This window comes from Paramisgurnus dabryanus, chromosome 2, assembly GCF_030506205.2.
Source record: "Paramisgurnus dabryanus chromosome 2, PD_genome_1.1, whole genome shotgun sequence".
NCBI classification, from domain to species: Eukaryota; Metazoa; Chordata; class Actinopteri; order Cypriniformes; family Cobitidae; genus Paramisgurnus; species Paramisgurnus dabryanus.
In genome coordinates this window covers 52,699,222-52,722,490 of record NC_133338.1, presented here as the reverse complement: position 1 = coordinate 52,722,490, position 23,269 = coordinate 52,699,222, and the positions used below count along the sequence as shown (strand labels likewise).

General features: G+C 36.4%; 4 protein-coding genes across 6 annotated transcripts in view; all 4 read right to left on the bottom strand.

Moving 5' to 3' along the window:
* Positions 1-23,269, bottom strand: part of LOC135743822 (uncharacterized) — a 94,350-nt gene that overhangs the window by 42,576 nt on the left and 28,505 nt on the right. The gene's annotated exons all lie outside the window — the stretch shown is intronic.
* On the bottom strand, positions 1,692-22,916 carry LOC135743823 (uncharacterized). 3 transcript variants are annotated; one of them, XM_073813136.1, is made up of 5 exons: positions 22,852-22,916; positions 22,486-22,647; positions 18,483-21,771; positions 17,853-17,959; positions 15,165-17,038 (listed from the first exon to the last, which is right to left on the bottom strand). In XM_073813136.1, the coding sequence occupies exons 4-5, from the start codon at positions 17,917-17,919 to the stop codon at positions 15,930-15,932; spliced, it is 1,176 nt and encodes a 391-aa protein (XP_073669237.1). In that variant the 5' UTR covers positions 17,920-17,959; positions 18,483-21,771; positions 22,486-22,647; positions 22,852-22,916; the 3' UTR covers positions 15,165-15,929. The 3 variants fall into 3 exon arrangements, 2 of the variants coding, with proteins under 2 accessions (XP_073669237.1, XP_073669234.1); XR_010530591.1 differs by lacking the exons at positions 15,165-17,038; positions 17,853-17,959 and adding an exon at positions 1,692-3,299 and having other exon boundaries at positions 20,539-21,771; XM_073813133.1 differs by lacking the exons at positions 15,165-17,038; positions 17,853-17,959 and having other exon boundaries at positions 18,590-21,771.
* LOC135743826 (uncharacterized) lies at positions 3,298-4,657 on the bottom strand. The gene is made up of 2 exons (XM_065261688.1): positions 4,567-4,657; positions 3,298-4,365 (listed from the first exon to the last, which is right to left on the bottom strand). The coding sequence occupies exons 1-2, from the start codon at positions 4,640-4,642 to the stop codon at positions 3,389-3,391; spliced, it is 1,053 nt and encodes a 350-aa protein (XP_065117760.1). The 5' UTR covers positions 4,643-4,657; the 3' UTR covers positions 3,298-3,388.
* Positions 6,972-9,812, bottom strand: LOC141281869 (uncharacterized). The gene has a single exon (XM_073813673.1). It carries the CDS (start codon positions 9,810-9,812, stop codon positions 8,568-8,570), a length of 1,245 nt encoding a protein of 414 aa, XP_073669774.1. The 3' UTR covers positions 6,972-8,567.

Here is a 23,269-nt window from a genome sequence, read left to right as displayed (position 1 = left end):
CACCGCTGGTCTTCTCAAATCATACACAACAAGCTGCTTCTTCGTTTGTGGGTTTACTGGTCAAGCCACACCCACTTAAATAGCATTGTTCAAAACAACATGAGGAAGACTGGAGTTGAAAGAAGGGGTTTCATGACCCTTTGAGACAACTCTCACTATCATATTATACAGCTCTAATGATTTTATAACCAGAGCCTTACACTTTATAAACTTTAGCAGTTATTAATAATAAATAAAGATTAGACACAAACCTCTTTGTTGTTGAGTATGTTGAGGTGTTATTGTGAATGATTCAGGATCAGTCTCCTCTTTAACACACTCCATCATTACAACAGTGGATCAGAATAGTAGAGTAGTTGAATGTGTTGTGACAGCAGCTGCTTGTTTGACTTCTTCAAAGTATTTATAGATGAACTATGAGGAAATAAAAGATAAACAATGACAGAATCTCCAATGTAATAACATGACACTGTTTACTCTGTGATCTACAACACAAACTCTTAGCATGTGTGTTGTTCATCATGGTTTTTAAACACTTTTCATTTCAAAGATCTTGTAGTTGTGTGCACGTTTGTGATATTGGTGATTAAATTGTTGTAGATGATTTGTTAAAATGAAATTAAATCAGATTTTGTATCGTTTTTACCTCAAACAAACACATCACTCCTCCGAAACCGACCGACGAGCGGCAGCGCACTCCTTATGACGTCACCACACGACGGGCTGCGGGCACCAAAATAAAAGTCCTCTTAATTGTCGAAGATAGTGAAAAGCAGGAAAAATTACTATCTACAAAAAACTAATGTTCACACATACAACGTGAAGATTTTTTTAATATAAACACTCTCTCTTTCTCCCTCCCTCTCTATATATGAAGAGTTTGGTTCCAAAATTAGATAAACCTCCATTTTTTTAATTTTTCAAAAATCATGTTTTTTGATTGTGCATTTCAATTCATATTAATCAAACTGCAGTTGGTTTATTTTGATTTAAGCCTTCACAACTTATAAAATACAGCTACGTTTACAGCAAATATTTTATATTACAAGTGAAACTGTTTCACATCATAGTACTCTCAAATCTATGGTTAATCTTAAGTACTGCAGTACAATGTGAGCACTTTTAGGGTTTTTTTCATAGATCTTTTGGTCATTTCAGGTCTCTGGCTCTCAGAAAGGCTTTTCCACACACAGATCACACACAACCATTCACTCTGTATGCGCCACTGATAAAAGGGAAAACAATCCTCTCCAAAAATTAGGGTTTGAGCACAAAATTAGGGTCCTTTGAACTGAACCCTATAGAAAACTAGTGGGGTGAAGAGGAGAGTCCTGGAGAATCTGGAGAGGATCTGTTTGGTCTCTGATCACATCTGATTTATAGGTCGCAAAATAACAATTGTGGCTAATGTGTACTGAAAAACAACTCTCTCATAAATGAGATTTTCCCAATTTTCAATGTGTTACTTCAGTGAAAGGTCAGATTAGGATTTTTTAAATACATTTTCCACAGCCTTATTTGCTCATCTTACTAAGGGTGCCAAAAATTCTGCCAGGACTGTTTCTGATATAATGAATGACAGACATGGCCTTATCTTCCCAACATGTAAAAACACCATTCACAAAGTTTACCAATGATAAGGTATCAATAAAAAAACAACACAACAACCTTATACATGTTGCATGGTTTATTTAAAAGTACACTTAAAAATCTATACAACAAATTCTCTTCATTAAAGAGTAACTAAACCCTAAACAAACTTTTTTTAGTTAAAGATCTGTAAGAATGATGCTTTATTAGCCCTGTTCATTCATTTTAGTAAGTTTTTTGACATTTGTATATAAAGTGTTTCAATACTACAATATATGGTGTAAAAACGTCTGAGTGCTGCCCTCTTCAGGTTGAACGGTGGCCACTGCAGTTGAATTTTCCTATTGGATGTTGGGTCCAAAAAGTAACTCGTGACGTAAGCAGATTCAAGCTCACCACGCCCTTGTTACGATCTCACTACACACTTTAGTTCGTCCCCTCTATCTCCGTTGGGATCTGCCCACTTTTCTTGCATTTTTCAAATATTGCCAGTGGGTGGAGTAAGGCTCTGACCAGGGGTTTAGTTACGCTTTAAAATAGCATGCTCAAGATAATGCTACCGTAGATAATGCACTGAAATAAATGTTTTGGGAGTAATTCAGACATGAGTTTTATCTGCACTCCTTTTCCACCGGGGCTGGCTCCTGTGCTGAAACTCAATCTTGAAACTTGCTGCGCTTTCACACAGGAAAACACATTAACATTATATGCCATGGTCCAGGTTCAGGCCAAAAATGTCAGTGGGCGGAGCTTCCACTACAGACCGCAGTTTGTTAAGCACTCTTTCTAAAAGTGTTGGGGTTCATAAAAATAACTAACAGTGTTTTAGACCAGTGGTTCTCAAACTGGGGGCTGGGTCCCCCAGGGGGGCCGTGAGATGGTGCCAGGGCCCTAGTTTTATGACATTTTATAAAATACATTAATTTATCATGAATTCTGTATAATTAAACCTAAAAAAATAAGGCTACTAACCAACAGCACTATTTTGTATAATTTCATATTTTTTGTTGAATTAAAATGTTACATTTTAAAACTGTCTGTGTCAAAAATTTTCTTTATGGGGCTGCAAAGGAATGCACCGTACACAAGGGGGGCGGCACACGGAAAAAGTTTGAGAACCACTGTTTTAGAAGCATTATTGCTTATTTTATTTCACAAACATCTGACATTGTTGCATAACTACAAAGGAAAAATGTACGGCTTAAAAAAATCATCTGATGCCATTTTCCAAAGTGAAAAAAGGTCAGAATTTAAAGATAAAGAAACTGAAGCGCACATTAGGTGACGCTGTGGTCCATGTGACCACCACATACAGGTTGTATTCAGGTCTAAGTACTCACAGGAGACGGAAGTTTGAATGTGAACCACAATCATATTGCACTTTGTCATTCATCTAATTCATCTTTCATGCATTTTAGAAGACAAAAAGTCGACATGTCGTTTAGTGGATTGTGATAAAAAAAAAATATATTTCTATAACGTGACAGCTGCGAATTAATAAAACACGTAACAATATAACGCAAAATAATACAACATAACATGCAGCAGTATATTAATATAACCCAGCTCTCTTTCGTTGGAAACAAGAGCAGGTAATGAGATCTGGCCGAGCGTCGGCTCAAACTTCGGTGCCGACACAGAGCCATCTCAAGTGTAAGAGGGGTAACTATGTGCTTGGACCTGAAGACTGAAGTTGATCTTTGCTCACTCTTTGTGCTTTTCTCTGTGAGATGTGCAGTCACTTGTGTTTTATCAGCTTCCCAAACTCAATTTAACTCTTTACACAATGTGAGCACTTTTATGGGTTTTCTTCGTGGATCTTTTTGTGCTGCTTTAGTTCTGCGGCTCTCAGAAAGGCTTTATTGCAAACAGAACACACATGGTTCTCCACCTCTGTGTGCCTCTTCTGGTGCTGTTTAAAATTTTTAAGCAATACAAAACTCTTCCCACAAATAGAACACAAATACGGCCTCTCATCTGAATGAGTCTTTAGGTGCTCTTTAAGCACAGATGCCAATACAAACTTCTTATCGCACTGTTTGCAGCTAAACGGCTTTTCATTCGAGTGACAACGCAGATGAAGTTTGAGGCGTTGTGGTTGTGTGTACCTCTTATCACAAAGATGGCACGAGTAAGGCTTCTCACCTGTATGAACATGTATGTGATGCCTAAGATGTGCTTTGTGTTTAAAACTCTTATCACACAGATGGCACGAGAAAGGTCTCTCATCTGTATGAATCCGTATGTGATACCTAAGCTGTACCTGTTGTTTAAAACTCTTATCACACTGAGGACATGAGAAAGGTTTTGTCTGAATGTGAGTTATTATATGATTATGAAGATGTGCTTTACATGTGTAAGTCTTTCCACATTGAGGACAGATGTACGACCTTTCAGTACTGTGAGTCTTTATGTGATTATTAAGTCTTCCTTTACTAATGAAGCGTTTATTACACTGAGGGCAGGGGAAAGGCCTCTCACCTGTGTGAATCATCATGTGAGACCTAAGCAGACTTTTATGGACAAAAGTCTTCTCACAGTGGGAGCATGCGTGAGGCCTTTCACCGGTGTGACTCTTAAGATGATACGTTAGGTTCCCTTTTTGTGAGAAAATCTTACCACAAAGATGGCATTCAAAAACATTGTTGTTTTCAACTCTTTCTTGAGAGGAATTCTCATCAGTTTCTGAGCAGCTGTCAGTCATAACATTTTGGTCCTGATCTTCATCCTTTATTTCATTGTGTTCTTGATCTTCCTCTTTCACTTCCATCAAGTCTGAAACAAACATAGTAACATTAAAAAAAAATAGTCAAATCAAAAAACAAATTCATCAAAGAGCGGCAAAAACGTAATTTGGGAGGTCAGCCTTAAATCAGGGGAGGCACTGGCCACCTATGGCCATCCCCTAGCTACACTCCTGGGAGACATTTGTAAACTTTAGCAGTTATTAATGATAAATGAAGATTAGACACAAACCTCTTTGTTTTTGAGTATGTTGAGGTGTTATTGTGAATGATTCAGGATCAGTCTCCTCTTTAACACACTCCATCATTACAACAGTGGATCAGAATAGTAGAGTAGTTGAATGTGTTGTGACAGCAGATGCTTGTTTGACTTCTTCACAGTATTTATAGATGGACTATGATCAAATAAACATAAAGGGTTAACAATGACAGAATCTTCAATGTAATAACATGACACTGGTATCATAAGCCTAAGTATTGGGACGCCTCTTCTAATAAAAGAAGAATTTTTAGGATGTAACCAACATCTGGTGAAAATTTCAAGTCAATAAACTTTAGCAGTTATTAATGATACACAGGAGCATTGTCATGTTGAAATAAAAAATGTGTTCTGCCAAACAGTTGCTATATAATTAGAAGCACACCATTCATGTCATTATATGCTATAGCATTAAGATTTATGCTTACTGAAGTAGTCAAACCTGTACATTAGAATGGGTGTCCCAATACTTTGTCCATCTTATGTAATCATGACACACTAAACTGTGCGGATATAGATTTATAAAAGCGTATTTATATTTATAAAAAAAATCTACCAAAAACACTTACTCAAAAATAATAATCAGCAGCAGGTTTATAAAAGCATAAATAACTGAATGGTTTTGAAAGTAAATATTTGCGTCTGGTATAGACCAAACATAACTCATTGATGTTGTACAGGAGTCTCTCAGTACTTCACAATAAAGTATTACAATATTCTAATATTATCTAAAGTTGCTTCAGTAACATTTAAGTTGTTGGAGTACATTTATGTTAAAAAATCATATTTTGTATCGTTTTTAACTTACCTAACAAAAACACCCTCAACGGAGCCAGCGGGCGCACTCCATATGACGTCACCACACGACAGGCTTAGAGAATCAAAATAAAAGTCCCTTGAAAATTTATATTAATAGTAATTACTTTGTGTTTCCAGGCAAATTTATTTTGTTTAACTTTTAAATGCCAAAGCAAAGGATTCCCTAAGTACCCACTCTCATGTAATGTGTAAGTGGCAAATTAAATAAAACCGATCAATGAGCCCCATTTACTTCTATAGTATTCTTTTTCCAACTAGGGAGGCTTATGATTGTTCTGGTTTCAAATGTTTCTCAAAATATCTTCCTTTGTGGTCATCAGAACAAGAAAATTATACACATGTGTGACAACATGAGAGTGAGTAAATGATGCAGAATTTTATAACTATCCATTTAAGTCAAAGTCAACTTTACTGTCAATTCTGCAAATGTACAGGACATTAAGAGTATTGAAAGTACTCCCCTCAAGCCCCTGCAGTGTACAAAAACAACATTATACAAAACAAGTATTAGGAATAAATAATATTCAGCATTTAAAAAACAGTGTGTCACATAAAAGTACAGTATATATTTATTTACATTGTAGTACAAACAATGTGCAGATAGGATAGCAGCATTTGTATGTAAAGTGAGTGGTGTATTGTGTGATTAAGTGTGTTTGCATTGGGGAATGGAGGGTTACAGTTCAGTGCATCAGTGGACAGAGAGTTCAGCTTCATTACAACCTGGTGGATGAAGCAGTTTTTCAGTCTAGTGGTTGTTCAGGTCTGGAGGCTCCTAGAGGACAGAAGCAGCAGGAGGGGTGGGTGAGGACACCCAACATGCTGAGTGCTTTCTGTGTTAATCTGATATTGTAGGTGTCCAGAAGAGAAGGCAATAATCTTTTCTGCTGTATTCATTATGCTCTGCAGGGCTTTTAGGTTATGGTCGTGCAATTTCCAAACCACACAGTGATGCAGGTGGTCAGGATGCTTTCAATGGTGCCCTGGTAAAATTAGCACAAGATGGGTGCTAAGGCTCTGGCTCGTTCAGTTTAGGGATGAAATAGAGGCGATGTTGGGGTTTCCGAGCCAGTGATGCGATGTAGAAGAGGTCCACCCAGAGACTTGGTGCTGCTCACCCTCTCTACAGCAGTATTGTTGATAATCAGAGGAAAGTGTTGGGGGTGTGCTCTTTGAAAGTCGACAACAATATATGAAGAAGCCGCTAAACGCCACCTATGTCAAAGGTGAGATAATTATTTGTAACCCAATGCTCTCAACACATACTATAAGTTCATCAGATACTTTCGCGTCAAATCCACATAATCCCACGCTCAGGCCATTCAGAAATACTGTTTTTTTAGGATGACTACAAAAAGTAACAATAAATCATTCCAGACGCACTAAGCTGGTTTTGCATCTGACCTCTTCATATATTATAATCTAAAAAACACGTAACAACATAATGCTAAGTAATACAATATAACAAGCAACAGTTTACCAGTGACGGCTCGTGACTGCTGATCCGAGGGGCGCTAATTCAAAATAAGTGTTCGGAGTGTCGTGTGTTGCTTGCGTTTTGACAATATGTGTTTCAGGGTTCCCACACCTTAGTTAACTTCAAATTTAAGGACCTTTCAAGGACTTTCCAGATCCAATACCCTCAAAATCAAGGACTAAATGTGGGGACACATTTCAAGTGAGAGCAAGGTTACATCGTGTTACCTTTAAAGATACATTGTTACAGTTCCCTTTCGAGGGAACTCGCACTGTGTCACTGTGGTGACACTTTGGGGACGCCTCCAGGGGTAAGTGCGTCTGAATGTGTATATCAAATTCAAGCAATAGTGAGGCTTAACGACAGAGACAAGTTTGGGATTATATCGCTATCTGAGATATTGCCAAAGACAGCGTTACAGGGACGCAGGAAGTATGGCAATGGAGACGCAGCGTCTCGTTCCCTTCTCAGGAAACAACATTTACATACGTAACAAGAGACATTTTCGTGTTTCGAATACAACTATGCAATATCATTTTAGTATGAATCAACATTTGCATACAGGAGATATAAGCATTTTAAGCGAACAGTTTAGCACGTGTGCTTAAAAATTCTAGAATTTTTATGATATTATCCTACACTACACAGGGAATAATATGGATTTTTTCCAGAAAACTTCTTGCATAAAATAGATTCAAGCACTTTCAATGATCTGTATCTATGTATGTCTATTTTTAAAAACTTCCCAAGGAATTTTCCCCCCCAGATTTACAAACTGTGGGAACGCTGGTTTGTTGCGTTATGTGAACCATGTGCATCACGTGTTAATAAGTACCTGCTGCGCATCAAAACTGTTTATTATAAAAGAGACGCACACGTTCACAAAATACACGCAAGACACTCCCTTAACAGTAAACTCTGATTATGCGAGTATCTAGCAAACACGAGCATCTCTTTTATCATAAACCCTTTAGACGCGTCTGCAGCAGGCACTTATTTTGACAAGACACGTAATGCACATAGGATCACTCGACGCGCAAAATACATATTTTGGAAAAAGAAACCACACACAAGACACGCTACATATATGTTGTGACGAACTTCGCATCGAGCGCCCTCAAAAGAAGAAGTCGCCGGCTGCCACTGCAGTATACTAATATAACCTGCCGCAATTCTGGTCAACGTTAATGGCGCATTCACACGGGGCATAAACGTTAACGCTTAACGGAAGGCTTGTCTGAAGCGTGGCCAACACCCAATCACAGTGGCCGCTACACATGCTCCGGTCTTCCATAAACGTAATTGTCTGGCTCTGCCTAGGTTATTTGCATAAGGCGATCTGATTGGCTGACGCACACGTTGCCGCTTGAAAAGTTGAGAAATGTTCAACTTCTGCCGTGAGCAACGGCACTGACGCGGTGCCGACGGATCCACAATTCAGTTCGGCAACACATGACGTCCCCCATTAAAAGTGAATGGGAAGCGTTAACGCTGACACCCCGTGTGAATGCGCCGTAAACTTTGGTTCACCATGGAGTAAGTCCCGGAAAAGGGGTAACCACGTGCTTAGACCTGAAGACTGAAGTTGCTCTTTGTGGATAGCACTTTTTTTCTGTGAGATAAACACTTTTGTCAGCTTCACAAACTCAATAAAACACTCTCTACAAAGTAAGCACTTTCAGGATTTGTCTTTATGGATCTTTAGGTGTCGCTTTAGTTCTGTGATTGTCAAAAAGGCTTTTTCACACACAGAGCACACATGGTTTTTCACTCCATTATGCCTCTTTTGGTGCTCATTAGCTTTTTTGAGCAATTGAAAACTCTTCCCACAAACAGAACACAAATACGGCCTCTCATCTGAATGAATCTTTAGGTGCGCTTTTTGCAGAGCTGCCGAAACAAACTTCTTATCGCACTGATCGCAGCTAAACGGCCTTTCATTCGAATGGAACAGCAAATGATGTTTGAGGCGTTGTTGTTGCGTGTACTTCTTATCACACAGATGGCACGAGAAAGGTTTCTCCCCTGTATGAACTCGTATGTGACACTTAAGATGATCTTTATGTTTAAAGCTCTTACCACAAAGATGACACGAGTAAGGCTTTTCACCCGTATGAACTCGGATGTGATACCTAAGTTGTACTTGGTGGTTAAAACTTTTCTCACATTGAGGGCACCTGAAAGGTTTCTCTCCAGTGTGAACTCGTATGTGAATCTGTAGACGTGATTTAAATAAGAAACTCTTTCCACAATGAGAGCAGGTGTACGGCTTATCACTAGTGTGCTGTCTCACATGAGTATTTAAGTGTCCCTTATATGAAAAACACTTTCCACACTGAGGGCATGAGAAAGGCTTTGTCTCACTATGAGTTATCATATGATTCTTAAAATGTGATTTAAATGTGTAAGTCTTTCCACATTGATGGCAGATGTACGGCTTTACCGTACTATGAGTCTTTAAGTGAGTATTAAGTCTTCCTTTACTTATGAAACGTTTATCACATTGAGGGCAGGCAAAAGGCCTCTCATCTGTGTGAACCATCATGTGATACTTAAGTTGACATTTTTGGATAAAAGTCTTCTCACAGTGGGAGCACGCGTGAGGCCGCTCATCAGTGTGAATCATCATGTGCTTCCTAAGATGACTTTTATGGATGTAAGTCTTTTTACATTGGGAGCATGCATGAGGCCTATCTCCAGTGTGAATCCTTAGGTGTTGCCTTAGGTTCCCTTTTTGTGAGAAAATCTTACGACAAAAATGGCAAGCAAATACATTTTTGGCTGGAGCTCTTTCTTGAAGGGAAGTTTCATCAGTTTCTGAGCAGCTGTCAGTCATAAGATTGTGGCCCTCCTGATGTTCTTCCATCATTTCATTTTGTTCTTGAGCTTCCTCTTTTACTTCCACCAAGTCTGAAATAAACATAGTAAGATTTTTTTATTGTCAAATTCTAATTAAAATGAGAATGCAAAAAAGACAATCAAATTCTTTAATAATCAATACCATCATATTAACATTTCTACATTTGGCAGATGCCGTTATAAAATTCGACCAATAAACAATAAGTTTACAACTTATAAAACTTCAAACTCTATGCTGCTTTTTACTAAAAAAAATTTCTTTTTTTTTTCAAATGCACACATTTGTTCCTATTCCTAATAAAATGATCAAAAGGGCTTCATTACTGGTTCTTGTGAATCAATCTCTGTTTTGTAGTTTGCATTAATGGATAATACTGTCTACTATTAAATGTGTGTGTAATGTGTATAATAATTGTGTATATATAAATGCACATAAATGCATGTATACATTTTAGAAAATCTGCATGTGTATAAAAATATGTATATTTACATATAATTTATATCATACATATAATTTATATCATATATATATATATATATATAAATATTTATTATATAAATATTTTTTCCTTAAAATTATACATACATGTGTTTGTATATATATATACATAAAATTTGTTTATGTACTGTGAGTAATAATTATGTAAACAAAACTTTTATTCTGCAAACGATTAGTCTTGACAAATCATTAGGCAGCCCTATCCCAGACTAAAATACATTTTGTACATTAATTTATAAACATCTTGCACTGACATTTCTTAACATATATCAATGCCATTGTTTTGTGTCAAGATGCGGACCAGTATTGTTTTTTTGTATGGTATGTCTGTAAAAAAAAAGTACTTAAAGGTGCAGTGTGTCATTTTTAAAAGGATCTCTTGACAGAAATGCAAAATAATATACAAAACTATTTTATCAGGGGTGTATAAATACCTTTTTATAATGACCCGTTATGTTTTTTAACCTTAGAATGAGACGTTTTTATCTACATACACAGAGGGTCCCCCTACATGAAAGTCGCCATTTTGTGCCGCCATGTTTCTTCAGAAGCTCTTAACTCTTTCACCGCCAGCGTTTTTTTTAAAAAGTTGCTAGCCAGCGCCAGCGTTTTTCATGATTTTCACCAAAGTTTAATGCCTTCCAGAAAATGTTCTTTAAATATATAAACATACAATATACCAAATGAAAGAACAGACCCTCTGCTTTCAAACAAAAAAAAACGTTTCATCCTACCTTCAGTGGTTCTTTTGTAATCAGCTTTTGAATATGGGTAGGTTTCTGCAAAAACACCACATTTTGTGCAAAAAGCAGAGATAATTCCATTTTTGTGACGGACTTTTCATAGAGATCCCATTCAGAGCGATCTTTAACAGACACGGACATGCAGCCGCTTGCCATAGGGCAATACTTCCGGGTTTAAAAAGTTGCGGAAGGGCGCCACCTGGTGGATAATAGCGGCATTGCGGAAAGACGGAAAAACTCGTCATTGGCGGGGAAGCGTTTTCTCTTAATTGACGAGATATCTCGTCAATGGCGGGGAAAGAGTTAACGGACCAACTTTTTTTGCCAAGTTGTCTCCGTCAATTACATGTTTTTCCCGTGGCGGCTACCGTAGCTTCTCTATACGTTTCTAAAGCGAGGGGTGAGCATTGGACTGAGCTGTAGGTTGCAAATCGCAACATCACCACTAGATGCCGCTTATATTTACACACCGCACCTTTAAATGTCATAATATGACCAAATCCTTATTATATTAATCTTATTCATCTAAACCCTGTCCGGGAAACTGCCCCCTACATGCTCTTTAGTGAAAGAGGCGGGCAAATGTAACCTGATGTAACTGTCCTGCCTACTTTCACTTTTACCTTCTCCCAACCACCTTTATTTGTATGTTTTTTTTTTTGCTTGCCACCACGAGCCCACTTCATCAGTTCGGTTTATTATAAGCAACAAAGATTGCATTCGTGCCCTTTTGTTGGCCACCAGATCCAGCAAGGACGGACAACCGTTATAGACTTCTCCAGAAAGTCCTATGGCCAGTCAGCCCTTCCAGCCTTTCCTTTCACAGTGTGAATTGAAATTGCATTTTTAAAATAGTGATGTAGACTGGAGCTGAAAGAAGTGGTGTCATTACCCTTTAAGTCAAATCTGAAATTTTGAAACTTTAGCATTTATTAATGATAAATGAAGATTAGACACAAACCTCTTTGTTGTTGAGTATGTTGAGGTGTTATTGTGAATGATTCAGGATCAGTCTCCTCTTTAACACACTCCATTATTACAACAGTGGATCAGAATAGTAGAGTAGTTGAATGTGTTGTGACAGCAGCTGCTTGTTTGACTTCTTTACAGTATTTATAGATGAACTATCATCAAATAAACATAAAAGATAAACATTAGGAGTATAACAAGATATAACTGTCTCTTGAGATAAGCATAAGGTTGATTTTGTGGCAAATGCTTTTTGAGTGCATGCATTATTTTCGGTCTTTTATTGTCTCAGCTTTTTTTGTCCAATAATGTTTGTTTGGGATCTCAAAGTCTAAGACGCATTGTGTTTGTCTGTTGATTATTCGCATGTAAAGTGTCTCCACAGTTTAAACCTTCACTCCGATTTTACATGATTTACTGTCTGCTCAAGCATTAATGTGGCTGTATCAATTATATTGTAAAGAATTGGACAAATATTAAAGATTTAAATGGATTTAAACGTTGTAAGCTAGTGCCCTCTGCAGGCATTTTTAATAATACATTTTGCTGGTTTTTATTTCATATTAATTAGAGCTGTTGAAATAATAGTTTTTCAATGCATTGCAATGCTAACTTTACACACATTGATCTAGCCATAAATGCTGAAATGACGTTAAGAAAAAATAAACATGTTTATCTATTCCAGTTACCCCAATCAAAACAAATATTAATGCTATACCATAAATGGAATTTGTAAAAAAAAAAAAAATCATATTTCAGTCTGCAATTTTAAATAAACACTTACTCAAAAAAAGAAACAACATTTCAGTAGCAGGTTTATAAAAACATACATACCTTAACGGTTTCAAAAAAAGAAAGAAAATATTTCTTCCTGTGTTTATGTTTTGTTTCAGAGACCAAACTCATTGCCGTTGTACACAAGAAAGACTCTCAGATACTTTACAACAAAGTATTACAATATTGTAATATTATCTAAAGTTGCTTCAGTAGCATTTAAGTTGTAGGAGTACATTTGTTAAAAAACTAATTTTGTATTGTATTATGTTATGTTACCTCAATTAAATCTTCCCTCAACCGAAAGACGAGCGCTTGCGCGCTGCTTATGACGTCACCACACAACAGTCTGCGAGAAGTAAAATAAAAGTCCCTTTGTATGTACATTTGACATTCATACAAAAAAGACATTCAAAGCTGTGCTAAAAGCTGCTTTATCTTTTGACATCATATGATTTATTATGATACTGCCCTTTTATTAAATTTTTTTCTCTTTCTTTTACTTTCTATTTAAGTGCATGTAAATTATGATTTCAAATTTCTATCTATTTTTTTGTCTTTTCTAAATAATTTATTAGTTATACTATGTTGAGCCTGTAATCTCTATCTACTCTTGTAACATGTATATTTGTCTTTGTTGTTTATATATTTTTGAATTCAATAAAAAACACATTTGAAGCTTTTAAAACGTTTCACAAACTTTCCCAAAAACAACCAACATTATTTGTATTAAGGTTTCATGCAGGTTTTATTTGTATTTTATTTTTCTTCTTATTTGTTAAAAATATATACAATGTTATGTGACCAGTCTTGTTTATATGAAAGACAATAAAAAAACGAATGTGACATACAAAAAATAAAAGTCCCTTCTCTCCTTATTATGGAAAATATTCTATTTGGCTTTACTGATTATCCCAAAGAAAATAAAAAATGCTTTCATTTATTTTTATGATCTCATATTGATAACTGTAAGTTTGCAAATAAGAAACCTAATTTTACGATTCTGTTGTCTGAAATGAATCTGTGTATGTGCAGTACTAAAATTATTTTATTAAGAAGGCTATAAAGACCATAAACCTGTGTGAGCCTGACAGTATTTTTATTTGATACTCAATTTAATTTTTCTCTTAATTATTATGTTTTAAATGAAAAGCAAAGAATTTTCTAAATTACCCGCTCCCTAAAGGGGCGTCGCTAGACCCCTTTTACTGGGGCACGTGCCCCAGTGTAAATCTTTTGTGCCCCGGTGTAAATCTCAAGTTTAAATTGTATCAGTTACTGTAACTAGTGCAATCCTTTACAAAGACAATCGCGGCAAAAACGGATCTATATGCAATGCAGGTACCCAATTTACGCTTGTAAAAGCGACAAAGCAGTCGCATTGACGCGTGCACGCACGTATCCATGTCTGCGCGCGTCTTTGCGTCATTAGCGCACAACCGCATTCAAAAGGTGACGCCACGAGAGTGAGTTAGCTTATGAAAACATGACGAGACTAAAGTACGTTTCTAAATAAAAATGCTAATCTTATTTTGACTCGATCATTATTGGCTTCTGTAGATGGACATCAGAAATGTTTTGTGCAAAGCAGGGAAAGAGAAGCAGAAAGGAGAGATGATGAGTTTAAGGGATATAAGAGAAACTACATCCTCATCCTGTCAGGTCTCAAACATTAGAGATAAAATCTCAGAAAAACCTCTTGTCAAGTCTATAGAATTGCATTGTTGCTGAGAAAATCAACAGATGTATGTGTTATACTGTTCTGTATTTTCAGATATGAAATTAATATTTAGTTCACTAAAATATTAGACACATAACAGCAGTAACTATGACTGAGATTATTTAGTATAGCAGGCATAAAATGACTGTTTTCTTAAAATATTCTTGTAAAAATAAGTTATTAATCATTGCTATCATTGTATAATGTACAAAATATTTCTCTGCTGTAATTATTTATGCCTCCAATCATGTTAATAATGTTAGGTATGATGAAGATTACAGTTGTATGTATCTTTTGCAGTAACTGTTGCACTGTAGAATAATGGGTTAAGCAATTAAGGACATTATATAGAAGTGTTGCACACGTGTTGCACACTTCTTGCACAGCAGGCTTTCAAAAAAAGTCAGCAAAAAATGGGGGGCCTGTGCCCCAGTAGAGCTTTATGTCTAGCAACGCCCCTGGACATAGTGGCGGTTTCCCGGACAGGGATTAGAATAGTCCTAGACTAAAATTATAAGAGCTGTCCAAACTGAAAACAACTTGCACTGACACATCTTAAAATACATCAGTGCCTTTTGTTTTGCCTCAAAATATACGCCAATAATGTTTTTAGTAAGGTATGTTTGTTCAAACTAGTTATATTTCCTAATTAAACTAAGGCCTAGTCCTGGTTTAGGCTAATCCCGGTCCACGAAACCATCCCATATAGAGTACTGAAATTACGTTCCCTAAAGTCTGCATTGTACAACAACATTACAAAAAACAAAAATAAAAAAATAATAATATACAGTAAGAAGAAAATGACACATGAATTGTGACACATAGAAGTACAGTTTATTTACATGTAAAAAAATTCAATACATTTATTAAAAAGTGACTGATGTATTGTGTGATTAAGTGTGTGTGCATTTTGGGGTGGAGGGGTTACAGTTTAGTGCATCTGACAGAGTTCAATTTCATAAGAGCCTGGTAGATAAAGCTGTTTTTCAGTCTGGTGGTTCAGGCCTGGAGGCTCCGAAACCTCTTCCCAGACCTGCACTATACGTTTGTAAAACACTTTAGCGTCAAATTAGTTTAATCCCGCCCTCAGGACATGCAGAAATACTGTTTTTGGGCAGACTCCAATAAGATAAAAATGCTTTTTAACAAGAAATCATGCCAGATGCACTTAGTGGGGGTTTGCATCTAAACTCTTTATATAATATAACATAACCACGTGACAAAATGCTTAGTAATAAAATATAAAACACTACAGTTTAACATAACCCTGCACAATTCTGGTCACTGGTGACGTATTACAATCAGCATTCGCTCAAGCTGTAGTGCAGCACGGGGCGAGTCCCAGTGGAAGAGGGGTAACCATGTTGATCTTTGCTCACTCTTTGTGGACAGTGCTTTTCTCTGTGAGATGTACAGTCACTTGTGTTTTATCAGCTTCCCAAACTCAATAAAACTCTTTACACAATGTGAGCACTTTTAGTATTTTTTTTCGTGGATCTTTAGGTGCTGCTTGAGTTCTGCGGGTCTCAGAAAGGCTTTATCACACACAGAGCACACATGGCTTTTCACATGTGTATGCCTCCTATGATGCTGATTAACATTTTTGAGTGATTGAAACCCCTTCCCACAAATAGAACAAAGATACGGCTTCTCTTTTGAATGCGTCTTTAAGTGATCTTTAAGCACAGATGCCAAAACAAACTTCTTATCGCACTGATCGCAACTAAACAGCCTTTCATTCGAGTGATAGCGCAGATGATTTCTAAGATCTTGTGCATATATGTAACTTTTATCACACAGATGGCATGCATAAGGTCTCTCACCTGTATGAACCCTTATGTGATGCTTAAGATTGTCTTTTTGTCTAAAACTCTTATCACAAAGATGGCACGAGTAAGGCCTCTCACCTGTATGAATTCGTATGTGATACCTAAGTTGTATTTGTTGCCTAAAACTCTTATCGCACTGAGGGCATGTGAAAGGTTTCTCTCCAGTGTGAATTCGTATGTGATTCTCTAGATTTGCTTTACATGGGAAACTCTTTCCACAATGAGAGCAGGTGTACGGTCCATTACTACTGTGGCATTTCATGTGAGCATTAAAACTTCTCTGATGTGAAAACCTCTTTCCACACTGAGGGCATGAGAAAGGTTTTGTGTTAGTGTGAATTACCATATGCTTCTTAAGAGATTCTTTAAATATGTAAGTCTTTCCACATTGAGGGCAGACGTACGGCCTTTCAGTACTGTGAGTCTTTATGTGATAATTAAGTCTTCCTTTACTAATGAAACCTTTATCACACTGAGGGCAGGCAAAAGGCCTCTCATCTCTGTGACTCCTCATGTGTTCCATAAGATGACTTTTTTGGACGAAAGTCTTCTCACACTGGGGGCACGGGTAAGGCCTCTCACCAGTGTGAATCCTTAGGTGACACGTTAAGTGCCCTTTTTGTGAGAAAGTCTTATCACATAAATGGCATGTAAACAGAATTTTGGCTTTAACTCTTTCTTGATGGGTCATATAATTGTGGTCCTGATGTACACTCCTCATTTCATTGCGTTCTTGACTTTCCGCTTCCACCAAGTCTGAAATAAACATAGAAACATTTATAAAAATGAATTATGCACTATTTATAGGGCGCTCTCAAAAAGTGCATCAATACAATTGATTATCGTCAATGCTAACATACCCAGTATCAATTTGAATAATTGAATGCTGCGGTCTCTCTCTCATCTAGCTCAATATGGGCTACTGCAGCCTGCTTTTTACTTTTAGCTTCTCTCTCAACTCATCAATTCCGGGAACGGCTAATGTTGACGGCTGACAAAAGCCATGCAATATTTTTTGCATGAGTTTGGCCCTTGTTAACTCGTCAATTATGAGAAAACGCTTCCCTGCCAATGACGGGTGTTTCAGGCAATCCATATTTATGCTATTATCCACCAGTTGGCACTCTTACCTAACTTATAAAACCTGGAAGTATCACCTCAGGGCAAACAGTTCAAACTCTGTGTATGTTTTGAGGATCGCTCTGTATCTGATCTATATCAAAAATCTCAAATTTTTGCTCAAACTTTGGTATTTTTAAAGAAACCTACTCATATTTGAAAGGTGATAAAAAGAGAACAAATGAAGGTAGGAAGAAACTTTATGTTTGTTTGTCTGAAAGCATAGTTTTTTTTTATATATTGTATGTTAGAATATTTAAAGAAGAAATTTTTTTTGGAAGGCATTAAACTTTTGTGAAAATCATAAAAAATGCTGGCGGGCAACTTTTTTAAAGACACTTTTTCTTCAAAGAGAAACCAGCCAGGACTTCAAAAAGTCCAGTACGCTCCCAAACCTGTCAATTTGTAAACTTTAGCAGTTATTAATGATACATGAAGATTAGACACAAACCTCTTTGTTCTTCAGGTGTTATTGTGAATGATTCAGGATCAGTCTCCTCTTTAACACACTCCATCATTACAACAGTGGATGAGAGTTGCTCTGAGAACAGGTTAGGGCTGCATGATATTGAAGAAAAAGCGGTATACAGTAACTTCCCAGGTAAAAAAAAAGTAGTACACTCTCATAAAATATTTTTTTGTGCAGTAATTGTGTACTTAATATACTAAAAAATAATCTTCAGAACTTCTTAAGATAATCTTAAGAACATCTATGTGTATTATCTATTTTGAGATGACATTAATGTGAACTAAAATGTAGATTTATAAAGATTATAAACGTGCATTCCTTAGAAATTTTTAAAGACTCTTACCCAAAAAAAAAAAAAAAATTCATCAGCAGGTTTAAAAAAAAACAAACCTGAATGGTTTGAAAAAGAAAGTAAATATTTTTTCTTTATGTTTACATTCTTGTTTCAGAGACCAAACGCAACTAAATGCAGTTGTACATGAAAACGACTCCCAGTACTTTACAATTAAGTCTTACAATATTCTAATATTATCGAAAGCTGCTTCAGTAATATTTAAGTCGTTTGAGTACATTTGTTAAAAAATTTAATCGTATGTTGTATAGTTTATTTACCTCACAGATACCTCAGTCTCTCATCAACGACAGACGAGCGGCAGCGCACACCTTATGACATCACCACACGACGGGCTCCGAGAAGCAAAATAAAAGTCCCTTGTAAAAGTCAACTTAATTGTCTTTATTGTCAATTCTGCATATGTACAGGACATACATAGTATTGAAATTACGTTCAAGTCTGCATTGTACAACAACAACATTACATAACACAAAATTATTAGAAAAATTAGAAATAATATATGGTTGATTCTCGCGAAATTAGACTTATAAGGTGTCATGAAACATTTTGATTAAAAAAGTAAACGCAAAGTAAGAGTATCAAAATAAGAAGCATACAGTTACAAACATCTCTTCATGTACATGATTTCAAATGACATCATACAATCCAATTCTGTTGTTTTTTCCAAATTTAAGGGGAACATTTTCATTACCGCAACGTGTCCATGACTGGATTTGGGTTCTTTGACATGGAAATATTTATAATAAAAAATAAAAATAAATAAAAAGCTTCAGTGCATGTTATAATATAAACATTTACAGTAAAGAAACATGTGGTATTTGGTGATCATTGTTAAATGTAGAGACAATAAGAAGGAATATAAATGTGTCCAAGACCATTTTCTCCTCCTCTGCAACAATTTTCAATCACTGTTTAAGCCCTCAAGGAATTAACTTTTTTTTTTTAATTGTTGGAAGGGACATAATTGACTGTGACACTCAAGATGGCTACCAGGTAAGCAGTTCTTTTTCTCTCTCCAGATAAAAGTTGAAATTTAGTTTGTTATAGTACCTAGTTAACTTTTTAGTTCTCATTACCGAAACATGAGTTTGTAAATGCATATATTTAATGTAATATCATGTTGCGGTAATGATAATCTTTTATAATGATAATCTAAAAAAAAAAATTCTATAGGAAATATGTTTTAAATCCTCTAAAAATAATGGTTATAGTAAGTTCATCTTATATATGCAAAAAAAATTGGCTTCAAGGGCTTTTTAAAAAAATCTGATGCTGGACACCTTTAAGTCTGGATTTCGTGAGAATCACCCATACAGTGTTTAAAAAGAAGAAAAAGACATTGAAAGACACATAAAAGTACAGTATATTTACATTGTAGTGCATAGGGATGCACCGATACCACTTTTTTGGAATACGAGTACGAGTGCGAGTACTTGCATTTCAGTACTTGCCGATACCGATACCGAGTACTTAATAAAAAACATGATTTAAATTTACAGGTAACAGCTTTAGTCATATAATTTAACAAAAAAACAAGGGACTAGTTTTCCAGTTTGTTGTAAACTCTGCCTCTTTGGACAACACAAGAATTAACCCCTTACACGCCACTCAAACATAAACATTTCTCAGACCGTGGTATCGATCCCTGGTATCGGGGGACTTTTAACGAGTACGAGTACTTTAGAAAATGTGGTATTGAGGCCGATATCCGATACCAGTATCGGTATCGATGCATCCCTAGTAGTGCAGTTAGGATAGCAGCATTTATATAAAAAGTGACTGGTGTATTGTGTGATTAAGTATGTGTGCATTGGGGGGTGGAGGGTTACAGTTCAGTGCATCTGAGGAGAACAGATCGAGTCAGCTTCATAACAATCTGGTGGATGAAGTGGATTTTCGGTCTAGTGGTTGTTCAGTGGCTGTAGCAAAGAGTCTTTCAATTCTTTCATTTTTCCTTACAAACGTCTTCCAGTTCTGTGAGATTCCTAAACCATCTTACACGCATTGCTCTTTTGAGGTCTATTCACAGATTTTTTATGATGTTTAGGTCAGAAGACTGTGAGGGCTTTGGAGAAAACTTCAGCTTGTACCTCATGAGGAAGTCCATCAAGGATTTTGAGTTGCGTTTAGGATCATTATCCATTTGTAGATGCCCTCCTATTTTCAACTTATAAGTTCATCAAATATTTTAGCGTCATCAAATCCGTTTAATTCCAACCTCAGGTCATTCAAAAATACAGACAGCTAATTTACAAAATGCTAAGGATAACCATGTGCTTGGAACAAAAGACTGAAGTTGATCTTTGCTCACACTTTTGTGGACAGCACTTTTCTCTGTGAGATATACAGTCACTTGTGTTTTATCAGCAATAAAACTCTTTCAACAATGTGAGCACTTTCCTTAGTGAATCTTTTGGTGTCGCTTTAGGTCTGTGCCTCTCAGAAAAGCTTTATCACACACAGAGCACACATGATTTTTCACACCTGAATGTGTTTTCTGGTGCACTTTAAGTTTTTGGGGAGATGGAAAACTCTTCCCACAAACAGAACACAAATACGGTCTCTCATCTGAATGAGTCTCTTGGTGCCTTTTAAGCACAGATGCCAAAACAAACTTCTTATCGCACTGATCGCAGCTAAACGGCCTGTCGTTCGAGTGAAACTGCAGATGAACTCGGAGATCTTTTGCCCGTGTGTAACTTTTATCACACAGATGACATGAGAAAGGTCTCTCACCTGTATGAAGTCGTATGTGACACCTAAAATTTTCTTTTTGTGTAAAACTCTTATCACACAGATAGCACGAGTAAGGCTTCTCACCTGTATGAACTCGTATGTGACACTTAAGCTGTACTTGTTGTGCAAAACTCTTATCACACTGAGGGCACCTGAAAGGTTTCTCTCCGGTGTGAACTCTTATGTGAATCTGTAGATTTTTTTTACATGAGAAACTCTTTTCACAATGAGAGCAGGTGTACGGCTTATCACTAGTGTGGTGTCTCACATGATCATTAAAGTATCTCTTCTGTGAAAAACTCTTTCCACACTGAGGGCATAAAAACAACTTATGTGACTCATGTGTCTGACGGTGAGTTATCATATGCTGCTGAAGATATCCTTTACACGTGTAACTCCTTCCACATTGAGGGCAGATGTACGGCCTTGCAGTATTGTGAGTCTTTATGTGATAATTAAGTCTTCCTTTACTAATGAAACCTTTATTACACTGAGGGCAGGCGAAGGGCCTCTCACCTGTGTGACTCATCATGTGACGCCTAAGTTCACATCTTTGGATAAAAGTCTTCTCACAGTGGCAGCATGCGTGAGGCCTCTCACCACTGTGAATCTTTAGATGATGTGTTAGGTGCCCTTTTAGCGAGAAAGTCTTACCACAAAGATGGCATGCGAAAACATTTTTTTCTTTAGTACTTTCTTGAGGGGAATTCTCATCAGTTTCTAAGCAGCTGTCAGTCATAAAATTGTGGTCCTGATGTTTATCCTTTACTTCATTGTGTTCTTGACCTTCATCATTTACTTCCACAAAGTCTGAAATAAACATAGTAACATTTATAAAAAATGATGTCAAATGAGAAAGCAAATTTAATATCAGAATGCAAAAAAAGAAAATCTAATTTTGTCATATTCAATACCATCACATTTATTTACATATGTGACTCTGGAGCACAAAACCAGTCATAAGTAGCACAGGTATATTTGTAGTAATAGTCGATAATACTAGCATGGGTTTCCCCATGCTGCCTTGCGTGCAAATTTTTTCACGCTGCAAGTCTAGCATGGAAACTATGGCCCTTTTTTGCCCTTGAAATAGGGAACCAATCACTGAACGGGAAGGAGACAGCAAGCCAATGACGACGTCTATGCGACACACCGCAGCAGTTTTGTTATTTGTTATAACATGGCAACAGACTTAATGGATAATGCTAAGCCATGCTAAAAGTGGTACCGCCAGACCCGGAGATCGGCTGAATGGATTCCAAAATGATAAAAATCAAATGTTTAACTCTAGGGGAGCTGGAAAATGAGCATATTTTCAAAATAAGTGGAGTGTTCCTTTAAGTTGTATTTTTCTATTTTTTAAGTTGTATTTTTCAAAACAATAGTGAGTTAAACTGGAGCTGAAAGAATGGGTTTCATGACCCTTTATGCCAAATCAAAAATAATATTACACAGCTCTAATGATTTTATAACCAGGGCCTGACGTGTTGAATAGTACATGATAAATGAAGATTAGACACAAACCTCTTTGTTGTTTAGTATGTTGAGGTGTTATTGTGAATGATTCAGGATCAGTCTCCTCTTTAACACACTCCATCATTACAACAGTGGATCAGAATAGTAGAGTAGTTGAATGTGTTGTGCAGCAGCTGCTTGTTTGACTTCTTCACAGTATTTATAGATGAACTATGATCAAATAAACATAAAGAGTAAACAATGACAGAATCTAACTAAACTCAACTCATTGCAGTTGTTCAAGAGAAAGACTCTCAGTACTTCACAATAAAGTATTAAAATAATCTAATATTATCGAAAGTTGCTTCGGTAACATTTAAGTTGTTAGAGTACATTTGTTAAAAATGTAATAATATTTTATATCGTTTTATTTACCTCACACAACAACATCAATCTTCCCTCAACCGAAAGACGAGCAACAGCGCACTCCTTATGACGTCACCACACGACACGCTCCGAGAACCAAAATAAAAGTCCCTGTTTTGGAAGGATGTGGTACAGTACTACGTTTTGTAGATTATGATAAATCTAAAGACACATTTTTTATTATTAATCTAATATTGCTACTTGCCAAGTTCCTCATTTATAAATTAAAAAAATTGAAAGCTAAAACTCTCGTTTTTTATGAAAGAGTTTGAAAAATAGCTCACTTCAATCAAGATGTCTGAGAATAATAAGCCCTAAAAACGATGTCTTTCTGTAATCCATTTCCATTTTTTGATGTCCTATTCTCTTTATGATCAACACATTTAATTTTATATATTTAATTTATATGATATATCTTTACCCTTAG